Here is a 22,023-nt window from a genome sequence, read left to right on the forward strand (position 1 = left end):
AAATAGAGCATGTAATAACTCTAATGGTTGATAAAATCCTCACTGCATTGTTTGCAATTTGTTTTACTTTATATTTAAACAGAGGTGTGAAAAAGTCTTTGCCCCAGTACTGATTTCTTATTTTTACGTTTGTCACACTTTAATGTTTCAGATAATCAAAGTAATTTCAATATTTTACTCAAAAACCAAGAAGAAAACACATCAGGCAGTGTTTAAATGAAGGAAATCCACTTCTGAAGGCAAAAAAACAAAATGAAGACTTTATAGTGGCCTAGTCAACGTCCTGACCTGCATCCAATTGAGATGTGGCATGACCTTAAAAAGCCATTCAAGCTCAAAAACTCCTATATTGCTGAACTACATCAAGAAGAGTGGGCCAAAATTCTTCAGCGCTGTAAAGCTGGATTTATACTTTCGTCTTGCACCGCATCGTGCACCTCTGCGGACTGCGCGTTATACTTGCTGCATTTGTTGTGATATTCTCAAAAGAAACTGACCGTAAAGTCAAGCGGATAAAAAGAGAAGTAGCACGTTTCTGGAACTACGTCATATCATTAATATCATTCAGTATTTTTTAACTAATTATTTTTATAAATTATTTTAATGATATGGATTTTTATAACCATTTAAGATTTTTAAAAAAAATTTATGCATACCTTACCTTTGTTCTTTTCTCGAACAGTTCTACCTATTAAAGTTTATTGAAATATTAAATGACAACTGAACATGAGTTAGTCTACAAATATATATTTTTATTATGGAAAGAATAAAACGCATCAAAAAAGCACACTTACAAAAAAAAAAAAAAAACTTATTTTTTAGAATTAGCCCGCTCCACAATTTACACATTACTGTCTGGCTAGTTTCTGTCCTCTACTTAAGCTAAAAAGGCTATAATGGTCCAATGATCCTGACCAATATCACCAATAAAGCCTAGAAAAACTGGGAATCAGTATACTGTAGATTGATAGGTTCAAATATTCCTTTCCAGTTATCAAGTAAATAATTTGTATCTTAATTATAGTTTTGTAACTATTAAATCGTTTTAAATTCAAAATTGTAATATAGACATCACTGTAAAACATATGACTGGTGGAAAACATATTCTGTAATTGTGTAACTGGGTCTCTACTTTTGCCATGGCCTCTTTTGGCCTCAACAAACTCATCCATTAGGTTTTTCCAAAGTTTTTAACAAAAACTTTCCTCCTTTCCCACGGCTGCTGCAACTTCTAGTCAAGAATTATTGATCATCTGGTTATTTCTATGACCACAGATCATAAAGATGTCTGCATAGTCTTACCCGTTTCAGACAAAATCTCTTCAAAGTGATTCATATTCAACTTAAATCAAACATGGCGCTGCAGGAACTGTTCACTCGAGTATCAAAAAAAAAATTATGCGCTGCGTCTGCCGAAATCATTTCGCATGCAACCAAAGTGAACATCAAACGAACTAGCGGATGCGTCGAGTATTAACCAAACTTAGGAGACTCCTGGCAAGTTATTGAAAGTGCTTGACCGCAGTTGTTGCTACTAAAATTGGCCCAACATTTTCCCCTAGGGCTATGTAGTTTTGCATTTTGTTTTCTCTTAATAATAAAACCTTCATTTCAACTGCATGATGCGTTTACTTGCGTTATCTTGGACTAATATTTAAATTAGTTTGATGATCTGACAGATTAAAATGAGACAAGCATGCAAAAAATAAGAAATCAGCAAGGGGAAAACAAAGTCGTGTATCTTACTTTTGAATATCATCCCTAAATCGGTTATTTTGAAAGGTTAGCAAAACACTTTTCATTTAATTTGTGAAAAAAAGGAATGTAAAACATGATTGACAGTGAACATGTTAGTATTTACCTGTGCAACAACATCAGATATGGAGGCAGAGCCTACTAGAAGACTATACTTGTGTTTCAGGAGGATGCCAGCATGAATCCATGCCTTTAGAGCAAAACCAAAAAAAAGCAAGAATTAAAAAATGCATGCAACAAGTTTTCCATACAAATTATTGTTTATCATTAAACATCAAGCAGGAAGCAAAGCTGTGCTAATAATAGTTTATCATCCCAAACAAACTTCCAATACTGCACTTCCTGTACTTCCACTCCTACAGTTTTAGATCATACTGAATCATGTATTGTTCAAGCCACCATGAAATTCCCAATGGACAAAATGACTGAGTTGGAAACCATTTCTGCCTTCTTAACTGACAGATTTAACTAGATACACAGAAAAAAAAAAGATTTTGGTCAATACTGATATGATTAAGAATATACAAATCTCTCATTCCCCTAAATAACAAAGATAACTCTGTTGGATGGACATTTGGTTACCATGTTTCACTCAAACTCTCATTGTTAGCTCAATACATTTTCATTGCATTTTTGTGTTGACATGAAGTCACATTGCACTAAACATACACACACAGGCACTAGTGTTCAAAACGCATCTCACTTGTGTATTAGTTGCTAAGTTTAACCATACAACACAATTGTTTTTAAGGTCCATTAAAGTAAATATTCACAGAGAGTTTAAAGCATTAAACAATTTTTGCACACAGACCTCTGGCTAACTGAATATTTACTAATTTACATGCTAACTTACACTCACTTTATTAGGTACACCTTACTAGTACTGGGAAGGACCCACTTTTGCCTTCAGAACTGCCTAAATCCTTTGTGGCATAGATTCAACAAAGTACTGGAAAATTTCCTCAGAGATTTTGTCCATATTGACATGACAGCATCATGCTGCAGATTTGTCAGCTGCACACCCACGATGCGAATCTCCTGTTCCACCACATACTAAAAAGGTGCTTTACTGGATTGTGTTCCGGTGACTTCGGAGGGCATTTGAGTACAGTGAACTAATTGTTATGTTCAAGAAACTGGTTTGAGATGATTCACATTTATGACATGGTGTGTAATCTTGCTGGAAGTAGACATCAGAAGATGGTCATAAAGGGATGGACATGGTCAGCAACAATACTTGGGTAGGTTGTGGTGTTAAAACGATGCTCAATCGGTACTAATGGGCACAAAGCGTGGCAAGGTAATATCCCCCACACCAGTACTTAATTTTTGAATTGCGAGGTCCCAGAACAGATTAGGGTAACGGATCCAGCAAGTTACGCGAGGATGGAGAGGTGTCGCGCATGAAAGTGAAGAGCAGGGGGCGAGGTGTGGTTGGAGGTTGGTGCGGTGGATGGCGGAGGGGTGTTGCGGACGAAAGTGAGCTTAGTGGGGTGTTGCTGACAAAAGTGAAGAAGTAGCGAAGTAAGCCCAGTAAAGCAGCTACAACTCTGCACAGTTACAAAAATCGTGGCAGATTACCTCAGAAATATAAGCTATGTCATATTTGTCATATCATATACATCATTTTTGGTACATTTTGAAATGTGTGTAGCATGTACATGACATATTTCATTCCTCTGCGTACCACTAGAAGGAAGCCTGCGTACCACTAGTGGTACACGTACCACAGTTTGAGAACCACTGGTCTAGACCAAGTCTACATGCCTAAATGCATCGAGTTGATAATTCCTTACGGCCCAGTGTGAATGAGGCATTACATTTATATAGCGTTTTTCAGGGCACTCAAAGCGCTTTACACTTTAGAGCGAATCTCCTCATCCACCACCAGTGTGCAGCATCCACCTGGATGACACAATGGCAGCCATATTGCGCCAGACCGCACACCACACACCACACACCTGCTGATTGGTGGAGAGGAGAAATAGTGATGAAGGCAGATATGATATGGTTAGGAGCCCATGAAAAAATTAAACATACTTTTTAATCTATGTGTTGGAAAATAAATGTAAATACCCAAAAGCATGGAGTGACTGTAAAACACATTAATTTCTAGTAACATTGACAATGAAACTAACATATAAACTACTAGGATAAATCTTAGCCTGCTCTGGAGCATACTAGCTGCAAAGAATAAATCTCCATAATAACTTAATTTAGCCTGCTTTCATGCAACTGAGTCAATGCTAAATTCAGCCAGGATAGCCTCAAAATCCCAGATCAATCCCTCATTTTACTTTTGTGCAATGCCCTCTGATCTTAACCAGGTTGGATTAGTTTGGCTGATTGTCGGCCCAAAACTTACGTTCCTGATTAGGTATATGCATTAAAAAGCAGATGAGCAGTGTACCTAATAAAGTGGCCGCTGTGTAATAAATTGGAAAAGGAACAATTTGCTACATTAAAGAGCCCCTATTATGGGTTTTGGAAAATTACCATCCATGTGGTGTGTAACACAGCTCTAAGTGAAATATCCAGCTAAGGCTAAAATCTGAAAGTGGACAGTGTTTAAAACTATTGATAAATATTGACTAGCATCATGGGGACTTTGTGAAGAGCAACAAGTGTCTATCACCACATTTATTTTATGTTGTCTGTTTTAAAGACAATTGTACTACAGTTTTGTTTAATAAACTTACCATGTTATTTCATTGTGAAATGTTTAATTATGCACTTTTTGTGCACTGAATACATTTACAATGGATGTATGTAGCTTGATTGAAAAAGCAAAAACAGTTGTCAAAATCGCATATTAAATCGCAAATCGCAATATTTGTTTAAAAAAAATAAATAAATAAAAAAAATAAATAAATAAAAATAAAAATCGCAATCTAATTATTTTGTCCTTATTGCACAGACCTAGTCTGTCAGTTTTTGCGAAAATACCTCAGCATTATAGCCCAACCTGTGCTATTCCTGTCATTTTTCTGACAAGTGCTTCAGCAATCTACACGCTTACAACAGGAGATTCGTCGGACGTTTGTTAAAGGAAGGATCAGAAAAGACTACTGATGTATGAGACTGACACAGCTGCAGAGGAATTTTATCAGTAAATAGATTATGGATCAGTTTCTTTTTCCATTTCACAAGTGTAAGTCAACGGTTGCCTCCTTGTTTTCTCTAGCTTGCAAGTTATGTATTTAATTGTGTTTTGTTACTTGCAACCGCTTTTATCTGGTTAACTTTTTATATTCTCATTTCGCGTCTAAAGCCCCGTTGAAAACGCAATGCATGCTGCTTTGTTTACAGACTTAAATGCATTTGTGAGCTTATGATCTACTGCTGTTTGTCATTGCTATGGCCACCGTCAGCTGTTCTTACACACGTGCAGCGGTCAAGGTTCAGAATAGTTCAGCCTTTGCTGCTGTATACTGAATGTGTGTCATGGTTAAGAATGAAGCAATATGCTGGTGTTTAACTGCACTGCTTTAATGCACTCATGCACACACAAAAAATCCGGGAGACTGTGGGGGGTTAAGTTCGGTGGCGAGATGTCTGAATAACACTGTTGGGAACCGGGTACTGTGGTGTTGATCAGTTAACTACTATGAAGCACGGCTGCTGCGATCAGATCCTATACCAGTGATGGCGACCGGGGGGTTTCACAGACAGTATCAAAATGGTGAGAACCAGGGGAGGGGCTGGTTGAAATTATGGGTTCGAAATAAACGAGAACCCCGGGAGTGGTGGCAGGTATGCTCACACATGCTGCACTGTGACTACTTCAATACTGTTAATAAGATGCGCTGGGCATTTCACTCTCTCGCTTCAGCGCGAGAGAGTGAAATGCCCAGCGCATCTTATCAACAGTATTGAAGTAGTATTGAACGCTGTCGACCCATCGCAACAGGCGGTCATCGGTCCAATCAGTGCAGATTAGCTTCGCGCGAAGGAGAGGTTTGGGAACAAATGAATCGCTCAAGGATTCATATGGTAGTCGCTGGGATAATTTGCTAATAATAAATACATATTATAAGACAATGAAAGTGTTTTTTGACCTTACATGCATATCAGACTGTTGTTGGAGACCCTTACAACCAAGATATGACCCTTTATAATGTATAATTGGGGCTCTTTAAGGTTATACATATAATTTTCATACTTACCATTGCATCTAATAATGGAAACAGTGCGAGGTACAGGAAAGCTTTTCTGGTCTTGCTTCCAACTGAATCATCCACATGATGGAGCTTATTTATGATGTAGTAGCCCAGATCTGTGTAAGCTAAGGAAATATAATGGTTTTAAAATAGGTTTTACATTGAGGAACGTTTGCAGATATCTTTGAGAAACTGATTTACAAGATAAACACCTATGAGGACGTGTAAGATAATGGCAATGACTCCAGCCACAGCCATGCAGAGGATGGCCTTGGATCTCTCCTTCTTACTGTTGACAAACACAAGTCCCACATTTTTGAAGTCGCTCATGGGTCCAGTGAAGAATTTCATAAGCGAGTATGCTAGACCATAGCTTGCCAGCATTTCAACCTTGTCCTCTTTTACAGAAGCAATACCCCTGTTTAGAGCCTGGAGACAACAAGAAGAGAAGTTGTTTAATGTAAAATATACACAAACCAACTTTATTAGTTTAAAGTAACACATTTTTTTTTTAATTAACAAATCTCCTAGAGTTAAAGAGTTGAGTTTTAAAATTTTAATAATCCATTCGGCCAATCTTTGAGTCTGGTGGGAGCACTTTAGCTTAGCATAGCATAAATCACTGAATCATATTAGATCATTAGCATCTCACTCAATTAAAAAAAAAAAAGAAAGTATCTACTGTATCATTTTTTTTATTTAAAGAAAATGTTTAAAAATGTTCTGTAGTCACATTGTGTACTAAAACTAATGAAAAATGAAAAGTTGCTGTTTTCTAAGTTGACATGGGTAGGAACTATACTCTCACTTTGGTGCAATAATCAAGAAACTTTGCAAAAGCTTTGGGTAAAACTCAACTGTTTAACTATGTTACTTGTAAAATGTATTGCCCAACGCTGCCCAAATAGTGTTATTTTAGATACTTGGTTAATTTGTACAAAAATTCCTGATGATCCCTAAAGTCAAAGTATGGAGTGTTATCACGCTGCTTCATCATTCAACCATATTGGTGGTGAACCAAAGAAATATTCACAATTTTTTTCCAGATTATTAGTTCTGAAAATGATTAATTATAGTCATGTTTTAGTCTGTAATAATCGATTGGGCCAAAAAAATGCATATAAAAACATTGCGATTACTATAGAAAGCCAAAAGTTACTGTATGTGCACCCTTAAGTGCTGTTGGGGAAGTTTTCATAGAGTCTGGGGTGATTTTGAGTCTTATTTTGGCCAAAAATTTCTCTACGTTTCAGCAAATAGAATGCATTTTGGTGAAAAATCTTATTTTAACACATATTTTGGTAAAATGTTTTGAAATGCTTTTTGAAAATTGAAAATATGAAATTTTACCAATACACTCTGGGCAAATTGACTACCCTTTCCTTATGTTCATGGCTGTTTTTGCCCCATTGACTTTTATTATAATTACATTTTTTGATTGCAAATCTATGACACCATATTATGATGTATTCTTGATTGTTGCTGATTTTTCCTGTTGGAAAGAGGTAAAATTTCAAATTTTAACTGTTGATCATCAGTTGCTGTGCAAAATCAGCTTAGTTTCTGGATAAAAACTATATGGCTATTTGAAGTATAGTGTATGTGTGTGTGTGTGTGTTGGCATGTGTGAGTGTGTAAGAAAGACCTTGGTGCATTTACCTTGACATGTTTGAGAAAACAGAAAAATAAGCAGTTTAGCTTTCAGAACGTAGTATGTGTATTTATGCATGGACACTATATTTGCCGTTTTACTCAATAAAACTCCATATAAAAACCTGAAACTTGTTTGCACAGGCCTATCTAAAGATTTAATGGGGCCAACTGGTGATCAAAAGTAAAAATTAAAAGTTTGACCTCTTCCCAGCAGGGAAAACAATAATCAAGAATGCATAATTACTTGCTGTCATGGCTTTGCAATCAAAAAATGTCATTATAATGGAGGTCAACAGGGCAAAACAGCGCCGAACATAACAAAAAGGTAGTCAATTTGAACAATACACAAGGTTTAAGCAGAAGAAAAAAGCTAAACATGGTTTTGGTTGGCCAAACTGAATCAGCATTCCCAGGGCATATTTATTCTTATCCCCAATTCAAGTAAATATGAAAAGATTAGTAATATTGAAATATTAGGCTAAATCTTAATACTGGTCATAGATATATTTGACCACCAATTAAATTGACTTTTTCAAAATATTTTTGAAGACAAGACTGAACAAAGATAGGTTTAGTTTTGCGTCAAGCACCTCGGTGTGCCCACAAATATGACATTATTAAGGACCAAGAACAACTTGAACTATTTTGGGCAGACTGTCCTGAGGTTATCTGAAATATTGTGTATGTGTAATCATGTACTATCAAGCATTGCCTAGAATTCTTCTTAAGATTCAAGTTAATATATCTTTTTCTGTTAAGGTGACCCCATACTACCTACATAATATCCCATGACTGTCTGGACTTCATAAGCTATTTTTTTTTCTTTCTTCCTCTATCCTTTCGAATATCCAGTGAATTCAGTAATACTGACTTCTGTGAATGTTAATAGGGCTAATGCATGTTAACACCATTCAATAAGGCTCCAATAGTTAACATTGGTCAATTTTACAAAAATCTACATTAATAGGACAAAAGCTCATTTTCAAGAGTTCACGCTTAGCTGATGATTGATAAAGTGTGTTTGGCAAGCTGTCTCGGGTGAGAGCCCTGAGCTCAGATGATCCTCGAGCCCAGGGCTCTCACCCATTTGAAGGGCGAGAGGGAAGTTTGAGCTCAGGTAGGTCTCAAGAACTCCCCTGCTTGTAGCCGATGACGAGTTAGGAATTACTATGGGAGATAAATAGCTGCCTAAAGGCCTGTTCACACCGGGATGATTTTTGCTTGCATTTTTCATCAACGTTTAACGCCTCGTGACTAAATATGGGGGCGGCTATGTGATCGTGCACACAAACGCACAAAACGGCAGGCATAAAACGTAATAAAATTTTTTTTAAAAAAGCCACACTCGTTTTTTTGTCTTGTCTTTGAAAGTCTTGGCACTTTTGTTCACATGCACGGAGCTGCTGAAGTTACAGTAAACAGCACTTGGAGGCGCTCAAGCTCAAAACTGTCAGTGCAAGCACAAATTGAAGAAGATGTCCGGAGGCGAAATGAATGTGGAGCTGCTTATTGTTTAGGTGAACAATAAACATTTCTTCATCGCTAGAGCTGCTACTTGAACCATTCATGCGCGTTCGAATCGCCATAACTTTAATAACAAGCATGTCAACTTTTTGTCCCCTCCTTCTGTGTTACAAGCGGATGTCAAGAGCTTAAAATTGTGTAGCGCCATCTAATATAAAGGAGTAATTTTGCATGCTCTTCTGCTCGACGCCATTGAAAATCACTTGGGTTTAAATCTGGATAAAAAATCTCGAAAAACGCTGATGATAAACACAACTGAAAAGCGTCCTGGTGTGTATGAGCCTTTAGAGTTCATCTATAGTGCCACATTAGATTAGTCAATTCACTTATGTCGCATGTCTTTGGATAGTGGGAGGAACCCGGGGATGCGGAGGAAACCCACGGGAGAATGGGAAGAACATGTAAACTCCACACAGAAATATCGGCTGGCCTGTTAAGGACTTGAACCATTTCCACTATCGGGCCAGTGCGAGCCAGGGCTTTAATCGGGCCGGGCCAAATCGCCCGGGAGGTTGAACAGCGAGGCCGAAAGAATGTCACGTTTCCACTTTCTGGCTAGTAGCTCGTAGCGCGTCACCCAAACCCCGCCCCCAGAACGTTCCCCGAATCAAAACGTCACACAACCCGCCCACTTCAGTGGGAATCAGGCAGATAAAGCACACCACATCATCACGAAACCATTCGAATAAAGACAACCGAAACAAACTAATGACCTGCTACTGCTCAGCATTACATTCTATGTCTATATGCACATGCCTGTGTGTTCTCATTCATCATATTCATTAACTCACACACCGACTGTTGGCATCGAAATCAAGTGGTCTCGCCACTAATGGCGGGACCCAGCGCAGTGAGCGCACACTCCATAATATAAAACCACATAAATTCTGTTAATAAAGACAGAAAAATTAAAAGAAAAATGCAATGCATTTTATAACATCCTCATCTAGATAGACACCGTCAAATCCTTCAGCCCAAATGCTCCGGAGAGACCCAAAACACTCATTTTTCCCTATAGGCTATGACACTTAATATGTGATTCCCCTTTATTTAAGGATATTTAAGGAAAATGTTAAGTATTTCAGCACATAGGAGCAAGTAATAAAATAGAGCCTATATTTCGTTGCGCTCAGCAGATATCCACTAATAAAGCTCTTCATGTATTTAAGAAAAAAGATTGCCTAGCCTACAAAAAAAAAAGGTCGCCTTTCTGCTTTCACGCACAGAAAAAATGCTTTGTTTGCATGATTTGATTATTATTATCGTATCCAAATACTGAATAATCAATATTTCAAACCTTCTCCTGTGTTTATTGTTTTTAGAAAATATCTATAATCTTTTTTTTTCAGATAGGCCTTTGTAAAATGAAAGTTTAATACGGTTTAATTTATGTATTGTATATGCCTAAATTGTTATAGCTTTTGTTAGTTTTATATACAGGTTTTATAATAGTTTTATATATTGGTTTATTTATTTAATGCGATTTTATTATATCTGATATTTGTAATTCTTTAAATTATTTCAATAAAGCTTAGGCAACTTTATCAAGATATGACACAAAAAGTCAAAAGTCCTACAAAAGTGAACACGAAATTTGTAAAGTTTCATGTCTTTCTGTTGTATTCATGTTGTGTATTATCTCTAACATAAATAACAAAAAGAAAAAAGCCGCGCGGCATCAACACAGCTGTGAAGGAACCGCACTTTACCTCGGTCTCACACAAACACACCTTTTAAACTTGACAAAACTCTTGAAAACCTTTACTGTCTGCTGTGCCTTTAATATGGTATAAAGAATATTATGCGTTATTGAAACATCAAGAAGGACGCAGCAAAGAAAAGTCACTTATAAATTAAAACTTTATTATTTTATGCAACAGCCTTACCTTTAAAAGGAAAACATAAAGGTGATTGTATGCAAAAAGAAACCAGCCTTTCAGGTTAGATGTTTTCTTTCCCTTATTTATTTATTTGTTTGGCGCATATACTCGTGTGCGATCAGAAAACTGTGTGTGAACATTACTTTTGCCCACTTTGAGACATTTAGTGAGTTTTGTTCATATTTATTTAGATTGATTTGTATGTTATTTTTTGGCTCGCTCTTTCCTGACAATATTGAGCTATCTCCTCAAGTTCACACTTTTCTCAGAGTGAGGTGGATAGGGAAGATGTCGTACGACTTCCATTTTGCAAACAAGTAGAAAATGTATTGTTAAAGAAATCATAAGAGGTGAAAGTCATCTTTATAGTTATTTTATAGGGAAGAATGCGGCGCACTGCCCTGAAGGACTTTTTTCTTTTCATCAGTTTTTAGAGAGTAGAGGGGTTATTCATGAATTAGAAATGTTTTGTTATATTTCTTTCTTTTGTTTGGCTTCACTATCGTCCCCTTACTCGAGTTTAACTAATTTTTGTTTGATACTTTGAACTTGCTACTTTATTATTTTTTATTAGTGTAAATGTTGTAGTGTAAATATCCTTAATGCAGCTTGTAGAGCAAGCGTCAAGTGTTCATTGAGATGTAATTGAGATTGTGTTGTCTGTCATATCTTTCATCTGTCTTTTCGGGGGGATTTTTCTCATAAGGCACGGCTTTCGAAAATGATGACATGAGACTCTGCTGGGTAGTTGCCCTTCTTTACCAGCACTTGTTTAGGTCTGTAATTTCTTAGCATCATCATAAGGGTGGTCTTGTTTTAAGTGTTGAAACAGGCTTGTGGTGTTGCCTGCTTTTGATGACAGGAGTCGTCTGCAGTTTGCAGTGCACGTTGCGGTTTTGTGTCGGATAGCAAAAAACTAAGTAGCTCAAGACTGAGGTCTAGTGACGTTTCTTGTCAACAATGTATGTGACTCTGACCTTTTTTACCTTATTTTCCTTACTCCTTTAAGTACAACTATGGCTGTAAACTTGTACGGCGAGCGGCATCTAAAAGGGCAGGCTGCAAAATGCTTGCGCAATGTTACGCATAGTGCGTAAATATTATCGAGTAATTATCGAACTGTCATTATCGTTTTATCGGAAAAAGTTTTATCGTGATAATTATCGATATCGAATTATCGCCCAGCCCTACTGCAAGTACTTCACAACTTGGTCTTTCAAGTCTTAAACAATTACACAGAAAAAAAAAAGATCTAACTCTATTTACTTGTATTCTAAAAAACAGAGAATTAAGTATATGTGTAAATAAGTACAGGTAAATTTAAATAAGTATATAATATATATATATATATATATATATATATATATATATATATATATATATATATATATATATATATATATATATATATATATATATATATATATATAATATCGCAATATATAATCGCAGGGAAAAAAAATATCGCAATGTCAATTTTTTCCAATATCGTGCAGCCCTAGTATATATGGTCATCATTATTGAATCAATAAAACAATAAACATAAATCTTTTGCAACTGTAAATAAACTTTTGCAGTACATGATAAACCTAGACCCCAGTTCTCTTCGTTGTCTCCATATTTGTGCAGCTTTACAGAAGAGGAAGAACAAGAGTCAGAGAGACAATGAGGGGTCTGCTATAAATACACTTACACTGTAGTTACATAACTAATCCTTACCCTTGCTCCTAGCTTAAACACACAGACACGCACTTAATAAGATTGTCAATGTCCAACACTACAGGACACAAGGTGTATGTTAAACATCAGTGAGAAAAGAAATGAATCCATTAGTCCTGCATATCTTTATATACGCAAACAGAAGAGCGCAAGATACCCAAGCTGCAAAATTAAGACTTGAGTTGAGCTTTGACACAAAGAAACTGGAACAATAACTTGATTACATCTGTGGCATCACTGATAGCATAAAAAAGCCCATGCCACCCTTAAATTTTTTAGACTGTTTACAAAAAATATTATGGGTAAATATTAGTTTTAATATAAGTAAAAACATTTATTTATATCATTTGAGTCCAAACAAAGGCATGTCTTTCTATACATACTTCAGGGGTGGTTTAAAAGGTAATTAATGGTTAAACCATGTATTAAAAAATAAATAAATAAAAAAAATAAATAAATAAGAGATAAAACACTAACACACACCCACACAAACACACGCACTTATCCATTTCTCAATGAATATAGACATAATAATTTAAGTGAAAATTTTGCTGATTAGAGTATTATGCATACACCATTCTGATACTCGGATAGGATATCGGTTCGATACTGCAAATTTCTGCTGGATCGGGTATCGGCCAGCTGGTACCGATCCAAATCCGATCTTGCACATGTGCTATATTCTCTGTAGTTAATAAGCCAACAAAAGCCATGAAGGTAGCCTCTTGTAAGGCACTAGAAAGTTGTAGGCCTGCTAGATCCCAAATGTTCTGGAGCCATTCGATAGTTTAAATGTGAAGTACAGTTGAATATTCAAGTGGATAAATTCAGTTCAGCGTTTCCCTCTGCTACTCCTGTGCATTATTCTCCATTTATTCACAATTCAAACTGCGTGTCGCGTTTGTTTACGACAACACGAAAAACTCTCCACGACTGTTTGTTCTGTATAGTTTAAATAATCAATGGAGAAATGCATTTAGTTTTGCAATAAATGGGTTAATTTTGACCAGCAACAAGGAGTTCATCGCTGTTTCTAAATCATGTTGCGCTGTGTCTGTTAGGTTAGCAGATTGCATTCACATCACTGGAGTAGAGGTATAATCTCTTCACACACAAAGTAGGCCTACATGAAATTTTAAATTAGAAAATGCTCAATAATACATTGAACAGATACTCAACGCACTGATTTCTTCCTTTTGTGGTGCTAAGTTTTGGATATGTCCGCAGATACCGAAGCGGTGCGCTATGTGTTAGTGACATATTAAGCCCTTCATTCATGCATCAGTTGCGCCGCTCCATAAATTATTCTCATACAAGTTTGTTCTCTCATTATATTTGATTAAACTAATGCTCCACTGTTATTGTTGCATCACAAACCTGTCATATATTTGCTACATGTTTTAGATAAATCATAATTTTAAAGAATATGACTTAAGCATCAGATATTTCCTCGGTGCTGATGTGCTTTCATTCTCTTCTTCTCACTTACATCAAGATTTGGCGAAGAAGTGTTTAATAAGTCAAACTGGCCTCAGACAGTGTAGTCTTCATCAAACCAGCAGGAAAATGTCAGGCTTTGCTGAACAGCTGGTTATTTTACCAGCGATGAGGGTCAATAGTGGTAGCCTATTACAGATTTCACAGAAAAATCTTAATATTAAAAAAAAAAAGAAAACATAAGCTGGACCACAACAGATCCCATCAATGTTGTAATGAATGCTCAATTCACGAGTTCACACCCACAGATATTTGACTGAATAGAATATGCATATTTGGCGTGCTGTCTAGGGAGAGGGCTCTGAGCTAGGAAAGACACCCCAAGTCGTGTTATTCTCCTTATCAGGATGAAGAGAGATAAGGTCCGAGCGCAGTGTCTAACCCGGTTCCAGAACGCTTCCCCCTCAGATTTAAACAGGTCTAGTTTAACAATGTGGAATTGGGGTGGTGGAGGGGCGCTGAAGTCAAGAGAAAACAGAGGTATGACGTGTTTGACTATTTATAGGGGTTTGCTCTTGAGCTGATTGGATAATAGAATGATTATGGCCTATAGGTCTGTTATTTATTTATATATTATTTGAGTTTATCACCAGATTTATAGAAACTGAAAAAAAAGGTACAGTATTGGGATTGGATCTCAGAATTCTGAGTCAATACTCAAAATTTTGGTATCGGAATGGTTCCAAAAAATGGTATCGGTGCATCCCTAAACATTAAAGTAATATTGATTTAAATAAGAGTTTGATCACCAAACATGATTAAGAGAACATTACAAAAAATAAAAACAAACATTTAAAATAAATAAAAAGAAATTACAAAATGCAAATTTTGTAACAGAAATTTGATTCTTTTGATTTTACCTCTTTATTTATTTTATTTAGTATTTTTTCCCTATATTATACTAACATGTTCCCACATATTAGTTTGGATAGATTATATTTTTGCACCATAATCTAAAATAATTTAGCAAAATTAGCTGTAGTTTTGGCTCTGGTACTTAGGCCTGTCACAATAATCAATATATTGACTTACTGCACAACACATAACCTTGATAATTTCTGGTGATGCAATATATGTCACCCATACATTAAAACCAATTCTACCAGTGCAACATCTCTATCGGAGGTCTCAGTTGTCAGTGGGGTCAAAAAAACACACTGTAGTATTTACTATAAATGAATATAGTACAATTTCATGTAGGCGATTGACAACAGAAAATATATTTGGTAGCTTATTTATAACATTTATTATTATTCATTTAGGATATGCGTTTTCACATTCCGATTCCACTGCCTAATTATTAAAAATGACTATCATTAAATTTAATATTTTTAAGAATAAAATATGATGTGTTCTTTAAAAGAATGTACTTGCATTGTGATGATATTATATTGTCAATCTGGCATTATATAATGAGTGGCATGAAATGAAAATAATATAGTTTAAAAATCGCAATATATTTTAGTGCAGTGGTGCTCAACCCTGCTCCTGGAGATCAACCTTCCTGCAAAGTTCAGCTTCAACCCTGATCAAACACACCTGAACCAATTAATTAGGACCTGAACAGCTCTTTATGATTTCAGGCAGGTGTGTTTGATATGGGTTGCAACTGAAATCTGCAGGAAGGTCAATCTCCAGGAACAGGGTTAGTCACGCCTTTTTTAATGGAATATATCGTACAGCATAAAATAGATATCAACCTACTGGTACTGACTAATATAATCTAATATACAGAAAATACGTTTTTGTATCATATAGGGAAAAAAAATCAATTTTAAAGAAACGTCTCCAAGTGGTGTACTATGGGTTCTCCTCTTTTTATGTAAAAGATGACACTAAACTTTGAATTTTTTAAATTTTAATTTTGAATTTGATTTGAATTTATTGAAAGGAGCAGAACTAATTCAGATTTGAACAGAAGCGTCAGAAAGCATGCAATAGTCTACTATAAAAGGTGCAAACTCTACAAAGTTTTGCAACCTTAAAGGAGTCCATAGACTATTAAAATAAATTGTCTATTTTTGCACAAACGCGTGAGAATTTTAGTGACTTTCCACATGCAACATTATGTATTGTACACAGTTAATGGCATTAAATACTACCGTTTACAAACTACAGTGGCACCGCCAGTATTTTGGAGCCATAGTATCATGATACTACCATAGTACCGATAAACCATGCAACCCTATTACACACACTATGAAGTTTGCCACACCTCCGGCAGCTGCATACTACACTGTTGAGCGCTTCACAGTTCATTCAACCAAATATGTTAGCATCTACACTTCGTAGAGGACAACAGCCAATCACATGACTTTTCCAGGGTTACATTTATTGTGTGATCGGCCAGCATCTGCTCTAGGGTATTTGTAGAGTGGCCTAAGTGCATAATCTGTTTGATGATTTAAAGTTCACATGAATCTTTGGTGCTGACATAAGAAAAATAACACTGTGTTCTGCATAATGTGAGTAGTTGACATCAATCAAAAAACGTCACGGCAGAGCATTAAAGTCGACTAGTTGGTTAAACCGCTGCTATCAATGTGAAATTCCAATTTTACATTGTCTTTTTTATTTTTATTTATTTATATATTTTTGGGGGGAGGGGGGGTGTTATGTTGTTGTATTTGCACTGTCTGTATTTTGCAATGTCGCTGTATTTGCACCATCTGTATTTTGTACTTTCTGGAGCCAGCACCTAAGCTTTTCACTCATCAGAGCACATGTGCTGCTGATGATGTGACAATAAAAGTGATTTGATTTAAACTGGATTGTTATGATACGTTCTTTGTTTATTCATTTATTTATTCCATTATTTATTAAACCCGATGCATGATGAAGTTTCCCTGGTTCTAACAAAATCTTAGGTTGGAAGTGTAGGTGGTAGTGGTAGTGTTGATACATAATGCAAATACGCATATACTGTACAAACATCCTCAAGAATGGTCTTAACTGCAGAAGTCAATTATTAAAACAATGTTATCCATTAAATAATTGACAAAAACCTAGCATTACCTTGCATAACTAAACCATTTACTCACACTCAAGTGGTTATGAAGTTGGTCAGAATAATAAATGTTTTAATTTGTTATGGTTGAAAATAAGGTTTCCACAACCAAATGTTGCTGTTTTTGCCATGCTTAGGTTAAAACGTTATCTAAATGATGTATTCGATAGGGTACACATAAAAAAATAAACAAAAAAACTTTAAATGACAATATAGTTTTTTTAATGTTTTCAGAGATGTTTATGTAAATTTGACAACGTTTTATAGCACACCAATGACTTTAAAACTTTTTTTAAGTTACATAACAATAACAAAAATAACAAAATTATTAACTGTACATAACAATGATATTGTTACGTATTCATGTTCTGATTTTTCTATTAAAGTCTGCACTCACTATGTTTGTATTTTATACTGGAAGCACCCATCACAAAGACAAATTCCTTGTGTGTGCAAGCCCACTAAGCAATAAAGCCCTTTCTAATTCTGTATTCTGAATAACTCTGATTTTCATAATTAAAGTTAAAAATCCCACTTCTAAAATGTTAGTAGCAGTAGTAAAATCTATCTTCATAATATAGTTTCTTGAGGCCAAAACTGTGATCACCACGTAGTGCAGAGATTTACAACACATGCTAAAACAGTCAAACGTTTAAAGTAAATTGCAATAGTCTAGGCTTAAACAATGTTGAAAGAGGAATCTAACATAAATAATTCACAAAATAACAACAACAAAAAATGCACAAAATAAAACTCATTTATAAACACCAATTGTTTTGGTTTTGATAATAGAAAGCAAATGACCACAAACATCACGGATCAACTATCCTCATAAAAGTTCACTGTTCAAGGGTACTAAAGCAAATCACATAGAACAAGTTTTAACTTCGACACTAATCTTTGAGAACCAAAAGAGATGACAAACACAATAGACGACCTTTAAGTAATATCAATCAAATGACCCAAACTGAACTTTGCGGATCTAAAAATCAAAGTCCAACGTGTTTATTTGCCTACTCCAATGTTGTTTGTGTCGTTAAAAAAGCTGTTAAATGTCAAAATAGCAAAGTGGACAAGTTCAATGTCATCATATCTCACCTGTTCCCCGAAGTCGATGGCTATATTAGTTATGGCCAGTGGCAGCAAAAAGCGAATAAGGGGCCAGTACGCAGTTTCTGATAAACAGTCCTTCATGATGAAAATGATGGTGATGATAATAATTAAGGCATTCGTCCCCGGCAGGCTGCACTGGAGATTTGCTTATGGCTGGTGGCTTCCTGCTGCCTGAACTAAAACAGGAGAAACTGGAGACATTTTCGGTACCCTTCCTGATAAGATGAGAAGGTCATCCAAACATTTCGCATTATATCATGATGTGTTTCGCCCGCGAATTAAATCTCACTGTCATGAAGTGCTGATGTCGGAAAGCGGCGTTTTAGCTTCCATCAAGCTGAAGAGCTGGTGGCTGCGTGTGTTCGCGCGTGTCTGTTATTTATTCTTGTGCAGAACACACGTGGGGCGTCACAACACCAATCCTTCCCCAGCTGTTCACGTCAGTCTACTGACCTACGTTGTGCTATTAATCTTGAGAGTTGATTTTATTTTTATACATATTTTGAGTTTATTCTGTATCTGTTTTAGAGCAATGAGGTTAGAATAAGAAAATGCGTTAGTGCGTTGGAATGGAAAGATATGTTTATTTAGTTTTTTTAAATATATGCTGCCCTCTACTGGAGGCTATTTGAAGAAATAGACAGGGCAACTTAATGAATCAACATATAAACAATTATGTGGTCCAACATGCTGCAATTACTTGAAATATTAGTTTATAAATGACATAAATCAAAATAATACAATGTCTGTGTCACTGTTATAAGCCATATATGTTAAATAGAAGCTCTATAGGCTTTTAGAGTCATCAGTGAGCACACCTTGTTACTGTTAAGCAGGGTCAGAGCTAGACTGTTAAAAGGGGTGGTTCTTTTTTTCTCTCTCAAAAAGTGGACCTATTGCTTAATTTTTTATTAAATCATGAGGTTAAAATACAAAATTTTAGTGACATTTTTGGCATTTTATTTTATAAAACATTTTTAAATATTCCGATGACACAGCCATACTAAGTTTACTTTACGAGAATGATGATATTAGTCTTATCCACCAGTCAGAAATTAGCCGGTTCATTGATTGGTGAGATCAAAACAAGTTAAAAATAAATAATAAGAAAACAGAAGAGATGGTATTTCACCCATAGTTGACCATCATCAAGTGGATGTACATGACCATCCTAATATTTAGTCAGAAACATAAAAGTTGCTTGGGCATTTACATTGACAATTCTGAGTACAAACATGGAGTGGGTTTGTTCTCGTTTACACCAAAGATTGTATTTTATACGGAGGTTACGTCTTTTTGGTGTTAACAAGAAGCTCATGATGTTGTTTCATAAAGCTGTTCTTGAAAGCATTTTCAGGTATAGTATAACAGTGTGGTTTGGTAATATGTTCAGTGTAAATCTAAGTTTATGCATCTCTTAAAGACAGGATGGAAAATTGTTGGGCATGATGAATATTTTAATCCTCAAGTTTTATATGAGAATTGTGTCCTCAATCAGGTGGAAAGGATTCTAAAGGATCCAACTCATTTTTTGTTTTCACATTATGAACTGTTTCCCTCTGGTAGGAAATATAGAGTCTCAAATTGTAGGTTGAACTGTGATAAGAAATCGTTCCAGTTTTAATGGGTTTATTTAATAAGAGTTTATCTTAATTAGCATTATAAATTTTCTAATTACGGTATTTTTGTATTGCTTTTATTGTTTGTTTTTATGGAATGTCGGCAGCAATGGTGATGCCCATAACACATTTCCTGTCAAGGACAATAAAGTTTACTACTACTACTATTTAAAACATTTTAATCTTGTCAGATGATGATCATCATAACCATACTTTCTGACGCAAGAAAAATATTTCCTACAATTTTGTCAAAGTGCTTACCGTACAATTTTACCACAAGGTGTTTATTTACAAATGTACATTTTAACTGTAAGCTATTTGTTTTATAAAAAAATTGTTTTAAAATTAGAATTTCAAATTAATAATTTTGAATAAAGAAATATGAAAAATACTTATTTTTAAAATACTAATTTATTATCATTCATCATTAAAGCAACTTATTAGAAATCTTTTAAAACTTGTTTAAAAAAAACTGTACCCTATAGCCAATTAACAAGCTGGACAGCTCATTTCCTTGATTTTGAATTTGTCCATTTGAATAATTAAAAATTTATTTAGTCTTAATGCTTTCTCCTATTGATTATTTTAACAATACATGATGGCATACTATTTAAAATGGGACAAATGACCTTGTATAGGGGCCAAATTCTGGACTTCATCAGTGGGGGTTTGGGGTCTTTCGAACCACATAAACCCCCCTGACTACGGGATTACTACAAATTTATTTAGGCTGTAAAATATTATTTTGGTAATTGTCCAACTATGACTTTCTGAGAAAATATATTGATTCTGTCATGTTAATTTTGACAATTTTGATAATACTGTCATCATTTTTTTATTATTGAATGCTTGAAAAACATTAACAACAAATGCCATCAATCAAACAACAACAATCCAGGGGTTTTCAGTCATTTAGTCCAAGATAAGTGCCAAGTCCTTCATCAAAGTCCTTGTTCGTATTGCTTTAAAGTTTGTTGATCCCTCAATACACTTAAAATACATTTTAATTTTAATTTTAAAATTAAGAAAAAGAAGGTTTACACTTACAAAACTTGCTCCAACAAAAAAAAAAAAGAAAAGGTTTATGAAATAAGTATTATTTTGCTTTTTGTATTCATGGAAACCAAAGATAACATTCTTACATGTAAATCCAAAATCTGCCTTCACATAATCTTTTATAAAATCAAGAACATCACACCAAAATGTCATGGAATGAGAGCAATTTCAAAATAAATGAACAGAAGTTTCAGGATTCACTAAAAAAAAAAAGAGCACTTGGTGTTAATATCATTCTAAAGCCTTTTAAGATTACACTTGTCTGGATAGCATCTATGAATCAGTTAAAAGGTAACTTCTCTTATTTTGTTTGTTATAAAAAGTTTGCGGAGTAATGAAAAAACTTAGTTTCAGGAAAAATCATTCACAAAACCATTCCAAGATGACATTACATAAGGCACAGTAACAGAATCTTCCTGAAACAGGGCTCTTATTTTCTTATTAGATTTTGATTAAGATAAAGAAAGGCAGTGTTTACCAATAAATGTTTTCTAAAGGTCCACTGAATGACAAGTAATTGGAAATGAATTTAAAAGCATAAAAACACCTTGTGGGATAGCATCAGCAACAAATAGCAAAGTCTGTTGGGCTTATAGGAATTCAAAGCTTAACTAAAAAGTCAGAGTAGTTACAAAGTAAACCCCTATCATTGAAAAGTAGAGACACAAAAATTATATCAGTTTTAAAGCAGTTATTGAAGAATAGAGATTTGTTTTATGCAAGATGTTATTATTATTCCAAATGATATACAGTATGAATCAGGTGTAAAATTGTGTTTAAACAAAGACTATAGAATACAAAGGGACTTTGGTTCAAATATGAGGGATCAAGCTAATAACATTTGCCTATGAAAATGGGACAATTTTATGAGGATTTTCATAATATTATAATATAATTAATACAATTTTTAATCCACCTAATTTGGAAAAAAATACATTAGGGATCAGATTTCATATAGACAATGGGTTATTAAGACAGTTCTTTATACAATTTATTTTAAAGGTATGGTTTAAAGTTGTGAAATCAAGAAAGTTTAAGCC

General features: G+C 35.0%; 1 protein-coding gene across 1 annotated transcript in view; it reads right to left on the reverse strand.

Moving 5' to 3' along the window:
- The window catches only part of ankha (ANKH inorganic pyrophosphate transport regulator a), a 38,738-nt gene extending 20,041 nt beyond the window's left edge, over positions 1-18,697 (reverse strand). Inside the window, 4 exon segments of the mRNA NM_001030259.2 lie at positions 1,862-1,945; positions 5,922-6,040; positions 6,128-6,344; positions 18,294-18,697. Of these exon segments, the coding sequence (NP_001025430.2) occupies positions 1,862-1,945; positions 5,922-6,040; positions 6,128-6,344; positions 18,294-18,389 (516 nt within the window). The 5' untranslated portion in view covers positions 18,390-18,697.
- Positions 18,698-22,023: the final 3,326 nt, after the last annotated feature.

Source organism: Danio rerio, chromosome 24, assembly GCF_052040795.2.
Source record: "Danio rerio strain M-AB ecotype USA chromosome 24, GRCz13ab, whole genome shotgun sequence".
In the NCBI taxonomy this organism is placed as follows: domain Eukaryota; kingdom Metazoa; phylum Chordata; class Actinopteri; order Cypriniformes; family Danionidae; genus Danio; species Danio rerio.